At 44.3% G+C, this 23,224-nt stretch overlaps 1 protein-coding gene across 1 annotated transcript in view; it reads left to right on the top strand.

Moving 5' to 3' along the window:
• Positions 1–5,411: 5,411 nt before the first annotated feature.
• Positions 5,412–23,224, top strand: part of NOTCH2 (notch receptor 2) — a 147,755-nt gene continuing 129,942 nt past the window's right edge. The window contains exon 1 of the mRNA XM_033092161.1: positions 5,412–6,054. Coding sequence (XP_032948052.1) covers positions 5,982–6,054 — 73 coding nt within the window. The 5' untranslated portion in view covers positions 5,412–5,981. The remainder of the gene's footprint in view (positions 6,055–23,224) is intronic.

Raw genomic sequence — 23,224 nt, 5'->3', positions numbered from 1 at the left:
GGTTGGCTGCACCTGGTAGACCTCAACATATGCATTCCCTCTGGGCTCTATGTGAGGCGAAGAACCAGCTATGGTGGGTGGGGTTTACAACCACGAGTAAGAGAGAGTTCCTGTGGTCACACTGTTTATAGTCCAGGGGTGTGGGGACAGAGCCAGGAGTGCAGTTTCCAGGCTCTCGGCCTCATGTGGAAAGGTGCTGGCTCAGGTAGTAAATGGCCATCAACTGTGATTGGATGGCCATCAGCTGTGGCTAGTTGGCCGTCAGCTGTAACCAGTGAGCCATTGGCCACTAATATAACTGCTGTGGCTATACTAGCAGGAAAAGGGGGGCTAGCAAGAAGACGGTGGCTGAGCTAGCAAGCGCGGATTGCAGCTAGCAAGTGGGGTTGGTTGTCAGAGCGAAGTGGACGGTGGGTTGCAGATCGTGTGGCTCCTGTTTCCTGTGTCTCCAGCCCAGCCGCCAGCGAGACTATAGTGGTATGACTCCCCCATCTATGGCTCCGTGGGTGTTCTTTTTGGCCTCACCATGTCCTGCGTTCTTACGTGGGGAGCGGGACCAGAGACCCCGCAGGCCACCTCGGTCCATTCAGATCTTGCAGGCTGGGGACAGGACAAAATGAAAGTGGCCTTAGAATTAACCACAGTGCTGTCCACTGTCCCATGGCTCTGTGCGTTGTCTCTGTTGTAGTTATATTGTTTATCTGTTGACCCCCACCCTCCACTGTGCACTGTGATCTCCTGAGAATAGGAGCTGCAGCTGGTTCATGTCTGTATTGCCACAGTCAAGGGTGTGCTTTGCAGAGGGTAGACTCCCTCACAATTCCATTAAATCAAAGAATGCATTTCTAATGACAGTGGGTCAGCTTGTTCTGTACCAATATGGCAGTGATAAGAAGCTGGTGGACCTTTGCCCAGAGGTTCCTACACTAAAAATTGTCTTGGACGAGCGTCACTCTGTTGCAGAAAGAAACCGTGGACTGAGACTGAATCAGAAGTCAGACGTAGGGGGGTTTGTCTCAGCTCTGTCACTAACTACTTATTCAACCTCAGGCAAGACACCTAAACTCTCAGTTTCCTCATCTGGGAAATGGGGATAATAATGACTGGCTTGGCTATTTCCCACGATCGCTTTGAGAATCAAATGAGATAATAACTTAAAAGTGTTTTTTAGAAAGCCTAAAGCACTGCACAAATGGAAGGCATTGTTTTGCAAAGAAACCTTTCTTTTCATTCCTGTGTCCCTGGACACTTCATCACACACCGCTGGGTTCCTGGGTTATGTGCTGAGACGTGTGGAGTAGCTCAACCTAGGCTTGATGTGGACCCCAGAATCTGTTCTGCAACATCTATAGTGTTTACCTGATGCATCCTGGAATGCTCCAGAACCCCTGGACATTCTGTCACGCTCTCCAATTCACACGGCTATACACGCCCCTCATTCCACGTTTATTTAAAACTCACATTGTTGTGCACGTCTGTGCACGAACGACCGTGCTAGGAACTGAGGCAAAATAGACAAATAACACAGTCTCTCTGCCCTTGAGGGGTTTTACAGCCTCCTGGGTCTGAGAGAACAGACATGAGAACAAAGTAAGTGCCAATTCTGCATTTGTCTTGGGGAGACAACTTTACATGTGAATTTTAATTAATAAAGACATACATGCATATTTTCAGTTTCAACTACAACGAAAACTAGGGGTGGCCCTTATTCATGTTTTCTATTATTAATAGTCTGTAGATTTTAATGTGAGCTTGGAGATTGAGAAAAAAAAATTTTTTTCCAGATCAGTGAAGCTATGGAACTTGAAGAGCAATCACTGTGATTAGTTATAGGATCACCTGGTAGTTTTCCTGCCAATTTCTCCTATAAAGTAGAACTTGCTTTGACTCAAAGCAGTGTCTATGGGGAAAACCATTCCGCACTCCAGTTGAGCCGTTAAAACTGCAGAGCACGTTTGGGCCTGAAATCTCCAGGCACATCCTGACATTTCATGGCCTCAGCTGCTACTCCTGTTTTGAGACAGCACCACAAGACCCCCTGATTTCTGCTAGGGATCGGGGAACCAGTCACCTAAACGCACATAGTGGAATTTAGGCTTAGCTTGCGGGAGAGCTCAGTAGTAGGAAGCCTATTTCAACGCGGTTCCATCCTTTAAATCAGTCAGGCTCCTCCAGCTCTCGCAAAAGCAGTCAACAGCCACTGCTGCTTCTGGAGAACGCAGTTTCCCTCTTCCAGCTCCATCGATTTCTTATCTTGCCTGCTTATTTAATCTACCAAACCTCCTTTTCCTTCTCCTGTGTTTTCTATATCCGGGAGTAGCTCACCAAGCCTCAGGATATGGAAGTCATTGCTGATGGCCCATCCACCTTTCCTCTCTCATCTAAGTGGGTACTAACTTTAGGAGCCAAAGCCCGGCTTTTCTGCATTCCCACGGCCCCTGCCTAAGTCCTTGCCTTCCCACTTTAGGGAACAGGCTCTGGTCTCTATTGTTCACCAGCCTCCGTACTTGTTGCAAAGAAAGCTCTCTTTTAATTCCTGCTTCGGCAAACACTTCATCACACATCCCTGGGTTATGTGCTGAGATGCGTGGTGTAGCTCAACCTAAGCTTGATATGGACCCCAGAATCTGCCTGGAAGAGTTTAGGCCACTGAACAGGAGAAGTCTCCTCTTCCTCTTTACCTGATTAATCGTTTGGTCCTCTACTTCTTAGACCAGCTGTTGAGATCTTCCCGGAAGCCTTCCCTGATTGCCCCTGGGCGGAGACAGGTCACAGTCCCTCAGCTGTCACACTGGGTCTTAATTGTTGATTACTCATCTTTCTGGCTTTATCCCTGGACTGCTCATACCAGAACTGGCCCACAGTAAATACTCATCCAAATGCCAGTTGACTTACTGGTTCTCAACTCTCAGTCTTTGTCAATTCCAGTTTCTTCCCTTGATTTTCAGCTCCCCCTTTTTTTGTTTTCTTTTTTACCAATTTATATCCATAGCTTCCTTCAAAACATATTTTTAAAAACATCTCCTCCATCATACCCTTCTCCTACTTCCCTTCATAACATTTTACTCTTTACTCTCCTTGTCCTTATGGGGAATGTATGCAATAAGTCTAACGTTATAACAAATCCCACACAAGTTATTACACATGTAACATAATGATCGCTTTCTTTCAAAGAGTCACCTTGAGAAATTCCGCACCTATTGTCATAGTGATGTCACAGCCAGTCGTTTCCAGACCTGCTCTTTGGGGATGATGACATTTACATCCTTCTGAATATATCTCAATAGGGACAAATTTAATCTTTGTAGGTGGTTTTTAAAATTTGTATACAGCCAAGTCACTACGAACTATATTTAGTGAGGAAAGAGAACGATCAAGCTGGTAACTATCAGTCAGCAGCTAAACCGTCCTGTTATTATCTTTCTCTGAACATATTTGCACAAGGGAAATTCCAAAACAATTGGACTGTGTTGTTTTTGCAAAGAGTTTCTAGCATCCCAAGGTGACTAGTTTCACTCATAACACTTGCTTATCTATTATAAAGTGCTTATGAAAATCCGGTTGGGAACTTCAGAGGCCGCTGATCATACTGCTTTGTGCTTGTTCAGTGCCATTTTACCTTCTAGTTCAACATCTATTATGGGCTGGGCTCTGGGAACGAATGAGGCCGTGGGCCTTACCCGTCGGGACCTCCTGATCTAGAGGAAAAGATAGAAATACAGACAGTCCTGTGTGAAAAATAGAGATGAGTGTCAGATAAAGAAGCAGGACAGTGGAGGGACTGTCTGTCCGAGGTAGGAATTGGTTACAAGGTCGGCAAAGCCTTCTCAGGGCTGAAGGATAAATGATTAGAAGTTCAAGAGGAGGAGGGGAGGGGACTACAAGTCATTCCGCGTCAAGGGAACAGAAGGTACAGAGACTGAAGGAAGGAGATATGTTTGGGGGGGAATCTCAACTCATGCAATACTGTTATTGTGTAAAGTTCACAATGGGGCAGAGGGGACAAGCGAGGGGGCCCAGGGAAGGGAAGGCCTTGTATTGACCATTTTTAGAAGTTTGGACTTTGTCCTCTAGGAGCCCGGGAGAGGCTCTGTGGGTAGGATTTCCCTTCCCGACAGGATCGTAAACCTCCACATCCAATTAGTCACATTGGGTTGCCCCACCCGCGTCTTTTCCTTTTTCTTTTTCTTCGAGATTGTCCCCAGTCCATCCCTCCCTTTCTATTTTGACATCTACCTCAGTAGTGCAGGCCTTCATCAGCCATGCCCGCCTGGACTGTTTCACAAACTCCTCACTAGCCCTCGGACTCCCGTTCGTTCACCTTTTGCGCCTGACAATTTTGCGCAGGATTATCAGAGCAACCTTCCTTTCCATCAAGTCTCACTCCTGTGCGAAGACCTTCAATGGTTTTTCTATGACCTGAGAGATAACTATCCCCCCTTCCTACCCACCCCTCCCTCTTTTTCAGCTTGTCGTTCAGGGTCCTGGTCCCGACCCCCTTTCCCTCCTTGACTCCTGTCACTGCGAATAGTGCCAGAACTCATCTACTTCTTCCCTTATCTGTACCCTTTTATGGGGGCTCTCCCAGAGGAGAATGTTACGGCCACACCAACTTTTTCTTGGATTTATTTCAACTCTTTTCTTACAAAAACCAAGCCCACTTGTACGCATGCCTGATTCCATCCCTCATTCTCCTGCGCTGGAAGTAACCGCTATGCTGGTTATATTCTTTTACTATATACTGTGTGGTGTGCATTCATAAATAATCTATGGCATTGTTTTGAAATATAAATAGATATACATGGTATACTTTATATCTCCTTGTGCAATTGGTTTTTTCACTACCATTTTATTTTTGAAATGTATTTCTATTGGCGTATATGAACATGCTCTTTCAATTGCTGTGTATTTTATTTTCTAAATATACGATACATTATCCATCCTTTCCTCTATGGGTGGGCATTGAGGCTGTTCCCCATGTTTGGTATTGCCAACAATGTTACAATGAATATCCGTAGCTGCTCTCCTCGTCCTTACAAATTTTCCTAACCTTTCAAAATCCTGCTCTCATCCCAGTTCTTCCATGAAAGCCTACCCACTGCAGCAACGTCTAAATCCTCAAAAGTAGCTTGAGCATCATGAGACTTTAGTACCATTCCTACGGTGCCCAGCAAAGTAAGGCGCTTAAGAAACATTTGCTAAACGAGTGAATGAATGCGTGAAGAATGAATGAATGAATGAATGAATGAATGAATGAGGCAGCACAACCCAGCTGATGGCTCTGTTCATTTTAAATGGGCTTTGGCGCCCTGGCCCCCATTTCCTTCTGTGACAGCACAGGCCGTCCGCCGCATTCCTCCGGCCACCCCGGGGTGTGTGGATGTGTGTGTGTGTGTGACACGGGCGATCCCTGGCTCCCTGGATGAGGGCCGGCTCTCCGGGCAAGTTCACGATCTCAGTGCCCCTAGCGTCTGAAGTTCAGCGTCCTAACACCCACCCCTGTTGGCAGAGGCCGGGCCCAGCGAGGCGCTCCAGCGCTGAAGGCGTTAAGGCGCGTCGGGACTCGACGCGGGCCGGGCCGGCGGCCGAGGCTGAGGACTCGTAGTAGATCCCTCCGCGCGCGGCTCGGCCGGCGCTTCTTCCTGCGGGAAACCCCTGGGCGCCGCAGGCGGCCGCCGGCCTGGGCGGCAGGGGGCGGGGTTTGCGGTGGGAGGAGGCGGCCGAGGCGGAAGGACACACGAGACTGCACACTCGAGAAAGTTAGAGCCGAACTTCGGGCGGCGGCTGAGGCGGCGTCCCGGGCACGGCTGACTCGGGGTGCGGGGAGTGGAGGCGTCTAGCCTGAGCTTCGGGGCCAGCGCGAGGCCGGGCGCCACCGGGGCGGGAGGAGGAGCGCAGAAAGTGGGGGCTCCTCTGTTGGGACCCCCTCTCCATGTGGATCTGCCCAGGCGGCGGCGGCGGCGGAGGAGGCGACCGAGAAGATGCCCGCCCTGCACCCCGCGCGGCTGTGGGCGCTGCTGGCGCTCTGGCTGTGCCGCGCGGCCCCTGCGCGTGGTGAGTATCGGGCCCGGGGGTGCTGTCCCCGCGCCCTGGTCGCGCACCGCCGCCCCCGCCCGGCCATCTGGGGCGCCCGGTCCCCCCCTTTGGTCCCCTCCGTGCGAGAAGGCCGGGCTCTGCCGCCGGCGCGGATTGAGGCCACTGGGTTCCAGAAAGTTGGGGCATCGTGGGGGCCCCCTGAGCGCGCCCCTGCCCCCGCGCTCCCCGCCGCCGCCTGTTCCCTGCGGCCGGTGGCCCCACACACGCCTCCTTGGCCGGAGGGAGGCCGGGCAGCGAGGCTCAGAAACTCCCCTTCGTGGGCGCTGGAGTTCTAGGAGTTGGGCAGTCTTGCCCTTTTGGTTCCGCGTTTCCTGGGGTTGAAGGGGAACCGAGGGCGGGCTGCCTGCGACAAACCCCCGCTGGCCGCCGACCGCAAAGGGGCTGAGCGGAGGAATGCCAGGTTCTGGCGTGGGGGGGTCGGCGAGGGCAGGGCCTCCCAGCCCAACGGCTTGCACCTTCACGGCCACCAGTAGCTGTGCCAAAGGGGAGGCACGCAGTCCGGGTGGGTGGGGTCGGTTTGGATGGGGCCAGGGTTTCGCGGGGCGCCCGAGTCTGACACTCCGAATCCACGGGCGGGACGAATCCGATGTGTTGCACGGGGCCTTTGAAAGGTGGAGGCAGGAACAGTAGGAGAACTGGTGGGGCTGCACGCTGGGCCACAGGATTTAAAAATCTCAACTGCTGTTATTCTTTCCGAGGCGCGCAGCTCAGGCGCTATTGCGGTCTGTGTCCAGCCCCAGGAATGTGGTGTGACGATCACCAACTCCTCTAACCTGGCAGCCGGATTTGCTGCTCTTTTGGCAGGTTGGGGGTGGGGCATGGGTGGGTGAGGAACAGTGGAGAGGGTCATTCAAAGTGCTGCCTTCGCAGGCCTCTTTCGGGTTGGATATGTGCGACAATTTCTGAACGCGGTTGGACCAAGGAAAGGAAATGCAGTCATTCCTTACCCATCCCACCCACAATTTCAGATTCCAAGTTTCCTCCGACCGGGTAGTGGAAGGCGCTTGGGTTTTGGAGCTTCATAAATAATCCTGGGTTCAAATCCAGCTCCGCTCTATGAACGCCCCCAATAAAATGGGAATGAAATTACCCAGCTAATAGGATTCCTCAAGAGAATGGTGTATTAAACCCATGGCAGTCAAAAGGTGTTCCGAAAGGGCAGGGCTGGGTTTTGGTTTTCTCTGAATCTCTGCTTCCAGTGGGATGATAGCTTGTGTCTGTTTGTGAAGCCGCAAGCGGCCCCTGCTTTTCCTAGCCTAATATGAAGGAGTATTTTACCTTGACCAAAAAACTGGTACATGAGCTATGTCTCTTTACAAAGAAAAGGTTAAGAAGATGATGAGCTTCAGAAAAATTTGCTCTTTGTTCACTTGCAACAGGCGGGGGACCTGTCCATCATCGATGTTGGAAAGAGAACAAGGTTATTTATCACCGTGCTGGGCTGTTCAGCACCAACGACTGTGTTTCCCTGAAAATAAAACCTAGCCGGTTAATCAGCTCTAATGCGTCTTTTGGAGCAACAATTAATATAAGACCCGGTCTTATTTTACTATAAGACCCGGTCTTATCTAACATAATATAAGACTGGGTCTTATATTAATTTTTGCTCCAAAAGACACATTAGAGCTGATTGTCCGGCTAGGTCTTATTTTCCAGGAAACACAGTAGGTCCTTGGGAAGTTCATATTCCATACAACTCTAGGTCCCTAAGAATTTAAGAAGTGGGCCAGGGGCTGATGTGATGATGATCGAAACTGTTGTTTCAGAAGCATTTAACAAAGCACGTAAATGGTGTTTTTGCCTTTCCTTTTTCTTTGAGTGGAAAGCTTTAGTATAAGTCTAGATTTAGGATAGAGAGGAGTATAAACAACGGGTTAGTTTGAGAGTTACAATCCTTGGTCTACCACTAACTTGTTTTAGTAAAGAACTCAACCTTCATGATTTGTAGGCTCCTCACCTATGGAATAGAAATACAGAAGCAACCTATTTCAGACAGTTGGAGGGAATAAGAAATATGATTGCAGAGATTTGCAAAATTAAGTGTGAAATGATAAGACGGATGTCAGCCTTCTCTCATTCTAGAACCTCAGTATATAGAAAGACATCCTTTTTTATACTTCTGCACTGATGAGGTATTGCTATGACTAACTTTTAGGTGGACAAATTGAGTGTTAGTCAATTAGTTCAAAGGACAAGATTTAAATATTTTGATTTTTAGGCAGGTGTTCTTCTGGTGCTAAACTGCAATAGAAGAGATTAGAAACTTGTTTCTTAGTACAAATCTTAAACCTTTTTCAGAGTCTGGCAGTGAAGCCTTCTTCAGTCTTCTTAATCTTCTACTATCATTTGTGTTTTGCCAAGGTACCAATTGTAACACACCCTTCCCAACTTTTGAGTGTTCCTGCGTTTGGCTTGTGGCCAATTGTTAATTTAAACATCACTGAGTTCCTAAAGCAAAGAGCTGTCAACCCATCTGTCTGATTGTCTAAACAGCTATCCAAGACCACCCTTTTCTCCTTGTTTTCTTTTGCTGTGCAATGTGAAGTGACTCCCTGGTTTTACAGCCTGCTAGATAATTTCTCAGCCACATTCTTCCCTTGCTTAAAAAAAAAAAAAAAATCACAAAGAGTAACTGTTGTTGTGTGTGCGTTTTTTTTTTTTCCAGATGGAGATGAAATTCATCCCAAAACTATTTTCCTTTATCTTTCTTGTTCTTTCTATAGTATTATTCGTTTTGGGGGTGGGGAGAGAAGGATAGGAAAGAGAGGGATTATTTCTAGTCTCTCTTTTCTGTTTCCTGATGGTTTGATTTTTAAAAATATCTACTCACATCTCCTTGGCATCTGTCAGCCCCATTCCCTCTCTACTGCCTCTTCTGTAGGATTCTTGTGGCATGGAGGAGTAACTTCTGGTTCACCTGAACTGTAGTTGCTGACTTCGGGACCTTTAGAAAAATGTTTAAATTCAGTGGGATATGCTTGGGTGCTTCAGAGCAGCATTACAATACATTTTAAAAATATCATACCCACAGAAATTCTATTTTGCCCACAAAATTTGCATTGATCTAGTTCCCACTCTCTGATACCATTCAGTGGTCCCCCTTCTTGCCCTGTCCACTGTGAGAGAACAGAGCTGCACGTCCTGGCTGCCTCCAAACCAGCTGGGGTGATTCTGGGACCCAACACCCAGGGATTCTGATGCTGTCGGTTTGAGCATCTATATTTTTCAGGGTTTACAAGTGATTCTGATACAGTAACTTGGTTGGAACCTACTGACAGTTCATGACTCTGCCTTCAGGTATGAGTACGGGGCCTTTCCTTCTTAATTTTAATAATTTCCAGAATGAACCTAACTTGTTAGTCAGCCATTCCAGGGTGGAACCCTCTGTTGAACATAAAAGCCATGGAGTATAATGCCGTTTCTTTTCATTCACCTGGGCACAATAGATCCCCATTGTCTCTTTAGAAAGACTTCATGTAGTTGAATAATACGATTATAAATCCTCCACCCCTTTTGCTTCTCTGTTATCTCTTTTTCGTATTAAAATTGTAATACTCGATATATACCGATACCAAGAGATGAATACAAGTCATGTGTATACATTTTTTTGGCACCCCCGGTATATATCTATATCTACATCTGTATCTATATCTATATCTATATCCTTAATGGTTTTAGAGCAAAAAATTCTAAGCCACAATTTGGATGAGCATATAAGAAGAGATTTTACATTATTCATATATTGTGTTTATGCTCTTTATTTAAGTGCTTCTTTCCTTGACATGTCTATCTGATGTCACAACTTGAACATTTCATTTTTCTCCCATCCTTTCCAGATTCTCCTCCTCTCTTCTTCCCTTTCGCTGCAAATGACATGACATCAAAAGGTTTTTGTTTTTTCCTTCTGCTTTGCTCTATCAGTCCGCCGCCTGCATAATATTTTGGAAAGAGTAGGAGCTAGAAGAGCAGAATTCCCCTCCAGATCTCTTATTAATTAGTCTTGTGACTTTGTGGGAAGGATACTGTCCTGTTTTGGTCCTCTTCAGACTCCCTGAGCCAATTGACAGAGTTGATGCGAGAATCTCTCTTTGGGTCGTCAGTCCCAAGCCTCATCCCCTGTCCACACCACATCCATCTCTTGTACAAATGAGCTCAGGTACACAAAACACTTAGAACATTCTCCAGTGCTTATCGTGGATCTGTGCTTGAGGGAAAGAATTGTGTCTCCACACTAGTACCTAGCATGGTACCTTGGAATCTAGTAGGCTGTCAATAACTGTTTGTTCAATTGAACAAGTGCTTTTAGTTATTGTCCTATTTGGAGCTGCTGTGGCACTCCAAGACAATTTTCAAAGGAGTATTTGCAAGAGTCGGTGCTTACCTTACATTGGGGGAAAAACCCAATTTTTCCCTTCCCTAGATGTTTTATTTAAACTTGCTATTTTGAACTTCTCTCTCTCCCCTGTAGTTTCTTCTCTCTTTTTCTGATAACTTCTGCAATTCATAAAGGTCACTTTGACTTTGGAATTTTGCCCCACAGGCACTGGCACTCACCTCTTGCATCTCACTTCAGTTGCTGCTACAGTGTCCCCTATTACCAGACCAGCCATTTCTATTATTTTGCCCAGAGTTGCCATTCCTGAGTGTAGTTTGGTTATTTTCTGAACTGTTGGAATAGTATTGTTAAAGTTTTGAAGTTAGCGTTAACTAAGTTTATGTTCATTTAGGTAACTTTTTTGAGATGTTTTTCATTGTGAGCTGGGTATTGCCAACTTATACCAGACTGAGAGAACATGCACATTTGGTAAAATTTGTTTTGGTTTCCCCCCCCCACCACCAAGAAAGTTCCCTGAAAACCACTACCACCAACAAAAGCTCCAAAGATGAGACTTGATAAATACATGTCTGAGTGAGCCGGGTAGTGTGTGCAACACGATTCACTCCTGGAGGGCAGGGACTGTGTCACACATATGTCTTCTCTGGCCAGCGACACTCGTCTGGCAGAGTGGCAGGTCTTGGTCTCAGCACCTGTGACTCCTGCTCTGTCCTTTCCGCCTTTCGGACATGCTGGAGGAGAGGCTGATGGTGAGTCAGAGGTGTGTCTTTATGCTCCTTTCTCCTTTGAAAAGATCATTTGAAAGCTGACCCCACCTACAGACTTATGCTATCTCTTTTTCTTAATTAATGGGTAGCTGGACTTTTCCTCTTTGTGGATTTGTGTATTGGCTGGCACTTTAAAATCCATCTGCTCTTTCTACCCATCCCATGGTGGATGTGACCCTCTTACGACATCCTGGTCAAGAGGTAGCCTGCCTTCTCTCAGCTTGAACACCTCTTACGATAGACAGCTCTCTGCCTTTGGGGGCAGGTAGTCCATGCGGAGACAGCTCAAATTCTTAGAAGGATCTTCTGTTCAGCTGTACTCTGTCTTCTTATGACTGACTTGCCCCCATCCCTGGTGTGTTCTCAGGAATTTGCCTCAGAAAGTCCTGACCCCGGGTGGGTGACAGAATCCCAAAGCGGGACCCTTTGCTGATTGACACCTACCCCTCCATTAAAGGAGCTTAACCCACCAAGGAGCATGAGGACGATCCAGTGTGGAGTGTTCTCCTGGAGATTCTGAGTCAGTGGTTCTGGAACAGTGTCGGAGAATGTGTATATTTCAGAAATGAGCCAGTAATTTTTATATTAGGGAAGTTTGGGGATCACTGCAGAGTGAATCTGGGGACGCTAAGGGTTTTTTGTTGTTGTTTAGTTTTTGTTTGTTTGTTCTTTGACAGTGCTAGAGAAGTGGGTTGCTTTGACTGGGTTCTGTGGTCGTTTTTCTCTCCTCGAACGTGCCTGCTTCTTGCTGAAAGCCTAGCTCGCTAGGGAGAAGGCAGCTGCTTGAGCCTCTCCATACGGCTGGTAAAGTTCGTTTTGTCTTAATAAAAAGACTCTGCCAACTATCCCAAGTCTTAGGACTGCTGCGTGTGTCATGCGTGACTTTGGTGGAAGCCTCCTTAACCCTCCATCAGAATGTTACCTGAAGTGCCAGAATACACAGGTGTTCCACACCCGTTTGGGTCCATTACGGAATTCTGTCCTCAGCCCTCCTGAATGCTGCTGCCTTGGGGATGTCTGCCTTGTTAACCCGTGAAGACGTATCTAATGTCAGAGGTTTCCCTTGGATGTGTTCATGTAAAAAGATATCAGGGTCGCCCGTTGCAGGCAGTCCTGCTTCTGGGATGTCTGGGTTGCTGTAGCAAACGGAATCAAAACAGGAGAATAGAGGAGAAATCAAGGACCTCTTGAGGCAAACAGAGCAGTCTGCACGAAGGGGCCCAGACAGGCTCCTCTGACAAAGACACTTGATGGGATTGTCCTTGACGGGAAGAAGGAAGTGGCTTCAGATCTGCCAGGATTTGCTCATGGCCTCTGGCTGGAACGAACTGTGATGGTTATTGGGAGAGGGGGACGGTTTGTTGGAGATCGGTTCTTTCTCTCCTCGCTTTAGAGGGGAGACATATCATGGCCTTAAGCAGAAGAGGAAAGCCAAGAAGAGGGGATGCGACAGGCCATAGGTTGGAGTGAGAAAAGCAAAGTAGTTATTTTATTGACGTATTTATACACGTAAATAGATGTTTCTGTATAATACCGTGGGAGGAGCACTCGCTGTCGGCTCTAAGAGTTATCTTTGGAGCTTGGCGCTCTCGGTGGTGTGTTGGGGAGGACGGTGGGGTGTTTTCCTCCTTAATGTGTGTGTTTCCCTTAGCATCACGTGGCAGGGAGCGTAGGGTATGCTGCTCTTCTAGAAGTGTGGGAATCCCTGGCCAAGTAGGAGATAGTACAGTCCTGCCCCCCAGGAGCTGACGTCATCACGGAAACAAGACAGATGAGCACACAATGAGGAATACGAAATCCAGTCGTTTGGTCACTTCTCTGTGCTCCCTGAAAGCGGTTTCCTGCAGTCAGGGTGACTGAGAGCTCTGGGGTGTGGGGGAGGGGACGCTGGGTCCCCCGGGAAACAGCTACCCCCACTTCACCCCTGCTGGGCTTGGCTGATGTTCTCCTGTTTCTCTGCTATAATTTAGAAGTATCAAAACTTGACTCGGGGAACAAACAAAGACCCCTTTGTCTGAGGAGGGTGTAAATATAAATCGGGCACACGTTGTGGTGTCTATTATGTCTATTAGTGGCTTTGTGGCCAGAGAGAGGGCTGTGTTCTCAGGCCTGGATGCCGAGCCTGATCTAGGCCACGCTAAGGTAGAAGAATCATCTTTGGAGGATCTGGTTCTCAGGGGCAGGAGCCGAAGGAACTTCTCGTCATAGCCCGGCGATGCCTCTGGTCGCGCCCAAAGGTGCTGCCTTCGGTGGCATTGATTAATCACACTAGCATCTCCCTCACCCTCTTCAGAGTGCTTGTCTTGGCAAAACCCTGTTCTACCAGCTCCTCAAAGGTGGGGCTTTACTAGCTCTGACCGAGCAAACTCTTGGTGGGGGGGGGGGGGGGGGCCGTTTTGCTGTCCCTTCCCACTGTTGAGTGGCAGGCCAGTTCCCTTGGTCCAGCTCTGGTGATCTTGGTCTTCTGGCCAGGCAGTGAGGGGCCTGGGTCTCTCTCGCCATTGGACTGAAGCACCTTCCCCACAGGTCTGCCTGGGGCAGTTTCTGGTCTTCAGCTTTGTTCCTTTGGCAGGATATTGGCAGCTGGGCAGTCACTCTGGGTCTTTGACTACATCAGCCAAACGTCGTGCCAAGACATTCATTGTCTCCCAAAGACAGGGTGGATCCATGGGTGTTGCAGAACCTGTTTCTCGGTGAAGAGTAGCTCTCCCACCTTCACATCTATTTATTCATGTGAAGAAAGCATGTGTGTATTTTGTGAGGTAAGGAAAACATGATGATACTATTTTGATTGGAGACAGATATTGTCTCCTTAATAATACGTTGTCTTTTAACAAATAGCATCCCTTTAAAATACAGTTTTGCTTGCTGAATCAAGCACTCAGGAGGCTGTGGTTCCATTCCACAGTATGCTGTCTTATTCAGAGGCAGGTGCATTTTTAAATCGTTGTTTGCTTCTTTTTCATCCCTTTTTATACTCATGCCTCTTTTGTGAGGAGATTCTGGAAGGCTTTTACGCCTCAAAGATGAAACAGCCACGTATTTAAACCAGTACCTAACAGGGAGAGATTACCCTGTTGCCAGACTTACCCCACATTTGAGGAGGAATAATTGAATACTGTTTACTCACTAATATAGTCTGTTGAGTTGTTGGCTGTGAATAGAAAACTAGATAGTGCTCATGTGTTAACTTCTCTAAATGGTAAATGTGGTAAGCTGCAAAGAAACTTTTGCTTAATTCTCTGCTTTCACAAAGTGTCAAGACTCACTGAAGTTTGAGGATGTGTGTATTTTGCTTTTTCTTTTGATTATGCTTTTCTTTGCTGTGAGCATGCCTTTATTGATTTGCTAGATCTTCTTTAATTGGAAACACCGAGGACATTTACTTTCTTACAACATTTAAAAGCACTTTTCAAATCTTTATGAGGATTATTAGAGGAAAAAAAGTACCCTGTGAATTGTTTGAGTCTTTGGCATTATGTTGCTATTTAAACTATGTAACAATATATCATGGCTCCTGTGACACATACTTTCTAAAAGATTTAAGGAAAATAGTTGTAACTAAAAACAAACATTGTAACACTTTAAGGTAGGTTTACATAGCAACAGAATTATTTCTTATGTTTACACATAATTAACTCATATTTATACTTTGTTCATTTTTCTCTGGCACCTTTACAAGATTTTCTGGGGTGGTTATTTTAAAAGTAATTACATTTAAAAGTGGTTAGAAACATTTGGAAAATCAAGAGAAGTATAAGAAAAATACCCACAGTCATACCACTGTTAATATTTTGGTGTACATCTTTTGGTCTTTTTTTTTTACACTTAGTCTTAGTTTTAAAAAGTTGTTGATTCATCATAATACATATACAGTTTTCTGTTCTGCCTTTCTCTGGTAGCTGTATTTTTCATATTTTCAAAATTTTTTAATGAATTGAATTTTAATGGTTAAATAGTATTCTAATTAATGGGTTTACTATGTTTTGATTGGTCTCCTTTGATTTGGTTGCATATTTGGTTGGTTCCATCATATATGTATATATATACATATATGTGTATATATACATATATACGTATATATGTATATATATGTGTATATATATACATATATGTGTATATATATATACATATATTTGTGTATATATATATGATACTGATCATATTCATACAGAAAGAAATTTCCCTCCATAGGATTTTTCCATTGTTAATTTCCAGCAGAGAAATTATATGTCAAAGAGAGTGATTTTAAAAAATCGGGAAACAGGATGAAAAAAACAATAGGAAAACATAAGAGAAAATTAAAGTCTTCAATAATCCTATTACCTCCAACCAAAACTCATGGTTACTATTTTGATACATTCCGGACAGTTTTTTTTTTTTTGGTTATTATTATAATTAGGATTCTAGCATACATATAGTTTTATCATCTGCCTCTGCACCACTTAAAATATTGTGAACATTTTCTCACATATCTAGATATTGTTTAAGAACATGGTTTAAAGGCTGCATACTGTTCTATCTTAAGAATTTTTTAAATTGAAATCTATTCTCGGTTTCCAATTTTTATCATTATAAATAATGCTCTGGTGAACATTCTTGTATATAAATCTTGGTAGGAATATTTATTTCCTTAGCATAAACTGCCAGAAGTCCAATTATTGTATCAAAGAGTGTGGACTTTTCTGTGGCTTTTGATACACACAGCCAAATTCCCTTCTACATAGTCTGCTCAATTATACTTCCATCAGCAGAATATAGATTATCAGTGGTCCCAACCATTGTCAACCCTAGTTTTTATTTTTAAAAATCTTTACCAATTTGATAAGTGGTAAGTGCTACCTCATCTTAATTTGTCTCCCTGATTACAGTTTTTCATATGTTCAGTGGTTGTTTCTATTACCTTTTTATGTATTTGTTTTGGAAAATTGTTTCTTTTACTCATCAAGGTGTTTATGTTTTGGTTACAGGTTTGAAAAAGTTCTTTATTTAGTACATTAGTCTTTTGTCTATCCTAAATAGGGTGCAACACATATGGACAGGTTAAACTATATCATACCAAGTTGCTAACAATAGTAATATAAAAAGTATTTATTTGATAGGTTCCTTTTTTATCCTTTGATTTCGAATGAGCTCTGTCAGTTTTCTAGGTATTTGTTAGCTGGTATTTTCTGTAGCTACTTCAAAATTCTAATCAGACTGTATCGTAAATGTACAAACTGTCAGTTGTGCTTGCCCAGGAAATGCACGTTTACTTTCCGACATTACATTTACTTTATAAAAAGTATTAAACAGTATATTCTGGGGCCAAATATGTGATTTTGGGGTGGGTGTAGGGGAATCAACTCCTGTTCTGTCTTCCTAGATATCCAAGATTTGGGAAGTGTGTAACAACCCACTACCAAATCTAACATTCTGACCGTGTTTCCCCGAAAATAAGACCTAGCCAGACAATCAGCTCGAAGGCGTCTTTTGGAGCAAACATTAATGTAAGACCCGGTCTTCTGTTATATTGTATGACATTATATAAGACCCGGTCTTATTTTACTATGATATAAGACCGGGTCTTATATAATATTATATAATATAAAATAAGACCGGGTCTTATATTAATGTTTGCTCCAAAAGACGCCTTGGAGCTGATTGTCTGGCTAGGTCTTATTTTCGGGGAAACACGGTCATTGATCATGGTACAGTGGTCTAGCCAGCCCACTTGGTCAGAAAACAGGATGACTAAGATTCCCTTTCCTCCGCCTTCACCAAATTGATTAGTTGTGCGACAGAACGGACTGAATCAACCTGTTGTTTTGGCACCCCGGGGACACCACCTGTTTCTTCCATTTCTCCTGCCAGCCTCCCACGGCGTCAGTGCAGTGCTGGGTGCACAGTGGGTAGGAGATGAGTGTTGTTGCTGAGGAATGTTGTAATAAAGAAGGGTAGACGGCTTTTTTTTTTTTTTTTAAGTTTGTCAGTTCTTGAGGCACCCTGCTGCTTTCGACATTAAAAGCTCCAGCTGAATGTTCTGTGCAGAAGCCCTGCAGGTCTGAAGTGTTTGATTCAGAGTCATTTCGGGCAATATGAATGCTTTCTTAAGAATTATTGGAATTTACTGGGCTGGTTGTTTGCCAGCTGTTACCATATTTAGCATGAGGAGACCTGGGGCACAAGGACAGTTTTGACCAACCAAAGAAGGAAACCTCTCTGAAAGACTGAGATTTTTTTTTTTTTAAAGGTGTAGTTAAGAGAATGCCAGTTAGACTAGAGTGACATTCTAGTTGGTGTCCACTGGCCTTTGTCTCTGTGCCCCATCCACAAAATTACTTCATGGATGGCAAGAGAGATTTGACAGCAAAGCTCTTTCCCACCCTGAAGTCTAATACTGTTTCTGGAAGGAAATTAGAGAATTCTTATGCCTAGATTATTCAGGGAGAGGCTTAATCAGCAAGTGGTACAGCTGATTGAAAACAGAGGTGGATGGGTGTTTATTCTCATCTTTCTTCTGGGAGGGTTATTAGTTTTCTGCTTTGTCATGGTCTGAATTTATTTTGGCCCAGGCCTTTGCTCCATTCTAATTTGGAACCATCGGCCTTCCCTCTATGGCTTAAAATTTCTCTGCCTCAGTTTTTCCATTTTAAAGATGAAGGTGGTATGGGGAAGCCCCAGTCAGTACTATTAACACAAAACTTATTTTTATAAAGTAAAACAACGCCAACATTTACATAACAATGTAGCGTTTACAGAGCTTTCTTACCCAATTGCCTCCTTGACTCTTCACAGAAGCTTGGTGGAAACTGAACCGCAGAGGGGTTGGTTGGCTCCTATGCCATTGTTTAGCCCTAGATAATAATAAGTGACAGAGCTGGGACTTAAATGTGTGGTTTGACTTTTTAAACCTCAGCTTTTTTTTTTTTTTTTTTCAAACATTTGTTGAATTCTTACTATGTGTCTGTCATTCTGCTAGGAGCTTTACATATATTTCCCGTTTTAATTCACATGGCTGTCCTTGGGGATAGACGGTACTTACCTATATCACAGGTAAGGAAATTGGAGGTTAGATTTGTAGCTTTGGGTGTCGGGGTGAATCTTGTGGTTAGTGAGGGATGGAGCCAGGATTCAAACCTCTGTCAGGTGCCAGCCAGGGTCTCTGCATTCATACGGTTGCACCTCACAACAATCCTAAGAGTTGGCGAGTGGCTAAATGGGGAAACCGAGGCCTCCAACATACTCAGGGTAATGCAGTTCATATGTGGCAGCGTTGGGAGTTACTGTTAGGTCTCTGTCTCCATAACCCTTCCTCATTCCAGCACACCAAAGATGAATGTTTTCATGATAGTATGTAGAATGAAAAATCAGTTTGTAAGACTGTCCTTGGTTTGAATGTAGGGACCAGCTATTAGGAATCAGTTGTGTCTTCTGAAAAAAGAAGTGGGTGGGCGTGTTTGACCGGCTCTTGCCTTCTCGCTGTTGATTTCTATCACCAGGACTAGCAAATTGAATTGGGTAGTGAAGCTCAATGGGCCACCACTGTGGGCCCTTCAGGGGGCTGCTCTCAGGAGCAGTGGCCTGACTCTTGAGGACTCTGCTTGGGGACATTCCTGTCTGTGTTTCTGGACACCTCTCTTTGAGAGGGAGTCATCAGCGAATGCGGAGAGAGCCTGAGGACACTTACGAGTCTGGCTGTAAACGCACTAGCCCCGTGTCCTTGGGCACGTCTCTTCAACACCCTGTGCCTCCGTTTCCTTATTTAGGAAATGAAGGTAACAGCAGCCGGGAATGGTTAGGGCTGTCGTGAGGCTTAAATAAGTTAGATGTTAAATTCACAGCAGTGCAGTGCCTGGCACATAGTGAGGGCACGGTCAGTTGTCGTCACTGTTGGTGGTGGCATTTTATGTTGCAGTATGGACAGGCTTTTGCTTTCACTTTTCTTTAGTGGGTGAGTGATTTTCAAAAGTGGGTGAGTGATTTGGACTCTTGGTGAGAAATAGGGGGCTTCACCTTTTGCAGCTTGTAGATGATTGTTCACTGGTTGCTGGTGACCCTAGAAATCCTTAGGGGTATTGTATTTGCCTCTGTTCCCTTATTGGGGTGACTTCCACTTTAAAGAAATGTTGTCAATTATACAAATTGCATTGATAGATGTTAAAATCGCTTCCCTATTATTTATTAACCAGACGTTTGTGGTTGGATGTTATGTTTAGTACAGAAACTGATTTTTCTGAGTTGTAGCTTTGAGGACAATATCACGTCCAACACTCTTGTTCCCTAATTTCCTTTGATGTGACAAACATCCTCCTGTCACCATGTGGACTATATTGGCCTGTAAAGCCAAAATATCTGATGTTTTAATTAGCCTTCTAGCACTTCGTGGACTCTCTCTCTTAGACATTTTGAAGTAATAAAAATATCCCATGGTCTGTTTTTACAACTTCAAGGACTTCTGGAGATTTTGAGATCTCAGACTGGGAACCATCCTTGTTTTACTGATGAGGAAACCAGAGCCCAAGCAGTAAAATGACTGGCCACAGGGCCCAGAGCTAAGTCAAGGTGGAGGCCGAAATCCAAGCTCTGGAGTCCAGGGATCTTTCCTCTACACTCAGGACTCAAATGACGTATCAGTACGTCCACCCTCTGTTTTTAAAGATCTGAAAAGGGAACCGTGAAGGAGTGGCGGGTAGGGGCGGGAGAGGTGTATCTACATTAAGCATCGGTGACAGTAGAAAAGATATTTGCCTATGAGCCCCTGCCTGTCCCTTTGGACTTCTTTGTAGTGGTTCAGCATTGGATTAGCCAGCACTGGTGGAGTGACTTTCTCAGGAAAGGGTTTTCATATTCTAACATTTGTTTCCCATGACAGTTTGCTTATGTCCAAGTCTTGGCAGGCTTGAGCAAATGGTTGTCAAGTGTTTTTTTTTTGTTTTGCTTTGTTTTAAGACAAAACTCCAAATTTTATTGTGCCGATTTGGTAAACTATCTTCTACCTACCACTCCCTTCGCCGCCCTCTATAATTATTTCTAAGACTTGGTTTTTCAGTTGTGGGAGTACTATGAAAGGTTGTCTTTTATAGTCGGAGATATTTATAATTATAGGTAAGCACACTCTTTACAGAAAATGTAAGTGGTGCATATGTTAACTCAAATATCCTTAAAACACTTAAAATATTTTCCAACGATTTAAATCTTTCCAAAATAGCATCTGAAGCCACTGACAGTAAAAGGTAGGAGAGACACACTGAGGATAGCAGCATTTGAAAGATTGATAATGAATTTGTAATTAGTATAGGTAACTGTGACTGTCACTTTGGAGGAACTGGACTATTTGCATGAAAGCTGACTGAGGCATGCCTCCTTATTAACAGAGTGAACAAAACAGATGAACTTCTCTGTCCTCCTGGAGCTTATAAGAAGCAACAATAGTTTCCACATACCGAGGGCCTGCTCTGTGAGAGATGCTTGGGGGAGAAGGCCTTTACCTGTTTCCTGTAGTCTTCACTGTCCGTGTTACTGAAAGGTTAAGGGAAGGCCATGCAGGTCACCCAGCTAATCACTGGTATCGAGTGGCATCTGGAACCCGTCTTGCCCGACTCCAAAGCTCCCACACTTACCCACTGTAAATAATGCTGCTGTCTATTTGGTGGAATCGTGTCCCACAGATAATAACTTTGGATTTAATAATATTTTGTGTACTCAACTGATGTAAGTTCTACTCTTCTTAACCTCTTACCTCTGAACGAACATTTGCATAACATGGAAATGCTTTACACTTCGAAATGCCATTTTGGATAGTTGCAGTTCTTTCTAAGTCTTTCTGAAAAATGGGAAGAATGGATTTATGTTTGTCGTGGTCGAAGGAAAGTTGTTGAGCGTTTCTTGCCCTGTTAACGTCTTGACCCTAAAAGAAACTCTTTAGGAGATTCAGAACAGGAATGAATGTGTAACTTTTGTCCTTTTTAATAAAAAAAATGTTTTGAAAGATTGAAAATGACACTGCAGAGTCATACTTGTGCCAGCCTTTTTAGTTACAGGTAGCTTTTTCTTGACGGTGCACTTGTATTCTCATTGTATCATTCTGGAAGGGATGTAAGCAACCGTGTGAAATGATTGCCATGCCTCAGCATATAAACAACGGACACAGCCAATTACTAAAACAACCCAGTACTCACCTAGCTTGGCCTGGGAACTTTGGAATTAACTGTGTGCAGCATTTCTACACGTATTGTTCTAGAACATGCATGAGGATAACCTTGGTTTTTCTTCTTTTCGGCGAACGTTTTCCTTATTATTACCTCCTTTCCTACTGAAAATTGATGGTCAGCTGTACTAGTAGATGAGAGAAGTATGTTTGACACCAACAGATAATCTCTTCTGTTTCAAAACACAGGCCTCTACATGCATACTCAGACATGTGGGTCCTTTCAAACATACTGCACTTTCTCTTTAAGGTTTCGTTGTGTTAGCTGCCAGTTGAATGGTGAAGGAGCGAATGTCCAGGGATATTAAGGATAATAAAAGAGATAAATGACAGTGAAGGTTGAAATTGTTTGTTTTTAATGATCTCTTGGAGTGACTTATAGGTCCCCTTCCGCACTACATTTTGATTTTTACTTTTGCATAGCTGGTGAGTTTTGGAGCCAGCTGGTAGACCTGGCTCTGATTCTTAGCTAAGAATATTGGGCAAGCCACTTAACTTCTCCAAGTCTCGGTTCCCTTATTTATATAACGGGAATAACAGTAGTACCTAATTTGCAGGATTATTTGTAAATATTGGAAACAACATATTTCATTGCATGGTTCTGGACATTCAAGTGCGAGGCGGGGGGCCCAAAGTTTGAACTTCATTGGCCTCCTGGTAATTCCCCCTTTGGAAGAGAAAGGCTGGGAGTCCTTGTTTCTGGACCTCCTTGTTTCAGTTTCTTTTAATGATTCCCTTTGGACTCTGCTTCGTTGCCAAGGCAAGATTATGGGTCACCCAAAAAAACAAACTAAAGCACTATTGTCTAGCATTTTCAAGTTTGTAGTCTAACTGGGTATGAATTAAAACCCCTTTGTCTGCAAGATGTTTGCAGCCTCTTGCACCTCTCACCTCAGAAGCAATTTATGCATAGAAAAAAAATTGTTTAGTGTTTTGAATCAAAGCTGGAGAACTCTTGCAAAAAAAGGAGGATCTGTTTGTTTCCATCTTTCACCCCTGAGTCTTCATGGAAATCAGGTTTGACATGGTAGAAGCAGTTGGTTTTCAGCATTGGGAAAGCTTATCGAATCAGGCATGTGAAGTGGCCGATGTCGGATTTCTGTGCCAGAGACAGCGAGGGAGGTTGAAGAGATTATCACTCTTGCTTTTAATTCCTGAGCATTGTTGAGACACGAGGAGAGCGATGGGGAAATTAAAAAAAAAAAAGTTATTAAGGTTGGTTACAGTAGCTCAATACGCACACATCTTCTACCCCCATTTGGGCTGGTCTCAGAGGTGTATGTGACCTAATTTGAATCATGTGATAGTTTATCATTTTGTGGGCTAGATGGTGAGGACTTTTCGTTTTACGGAATTTGGGATTGGGAATTTTACATAAAATCATATTTGGAGGTTATAGCTTTCCGGTTTATAATCACTTTTCTAAACATGATTTTATTTGAGCCACACACAAACGCTGCTAAGGAAGGAGGACCGGGGAATATTATTTTACAGATGAATAATAAGTCTCAAATAGCTTAAGGGAATTCCTGTAGATCACACGGTGAGTATACAGCAGGGCGAAGCCAGGGTAAGACCCCAGGGCCTGATTTCTAGGGCAGCTCTTATTTCATGATACCACACTACTTCCTCCATAATATCCCGAAATCTGAATTCTGTTCCGCATGATAGAAAAGCCTTCTTTTCTGCTTGATTAGCTGTGTCAGGGAGAGTATGACAGCACTGAAGCACAAGCTGAATGAAGACTCTTTCCCCAGATGGGTCAGTTAGCTTTTCTTAACACGATCCTGTAACCGATTTTCCCTGTTCCCTACACAGGATGTTGGTCCAAAGTGA

The sequence above is a fragment of the Rhinolophus ferrumequinum genome, chromosome 22 (assembly GCF_004115265.2).
Source record: "Rhinolophus ferrumequinum isolate MPI-CBG mRhiFer1 chromosome 22, mRhiFer1_v1.p, whole genome shotgun sequence".
NCBI lineage: Eukaryota > Metazoa > Chordata > Mammalia > Chiroptera > Rhinolophidae > Rhinolophus > Rhinolophus ferrumequinum.
The sequence above is the reverse complement of the archived record's forward strand: the minus strand, read 5'-3'. Positions and strand labels throughout refer to the sequence as shown.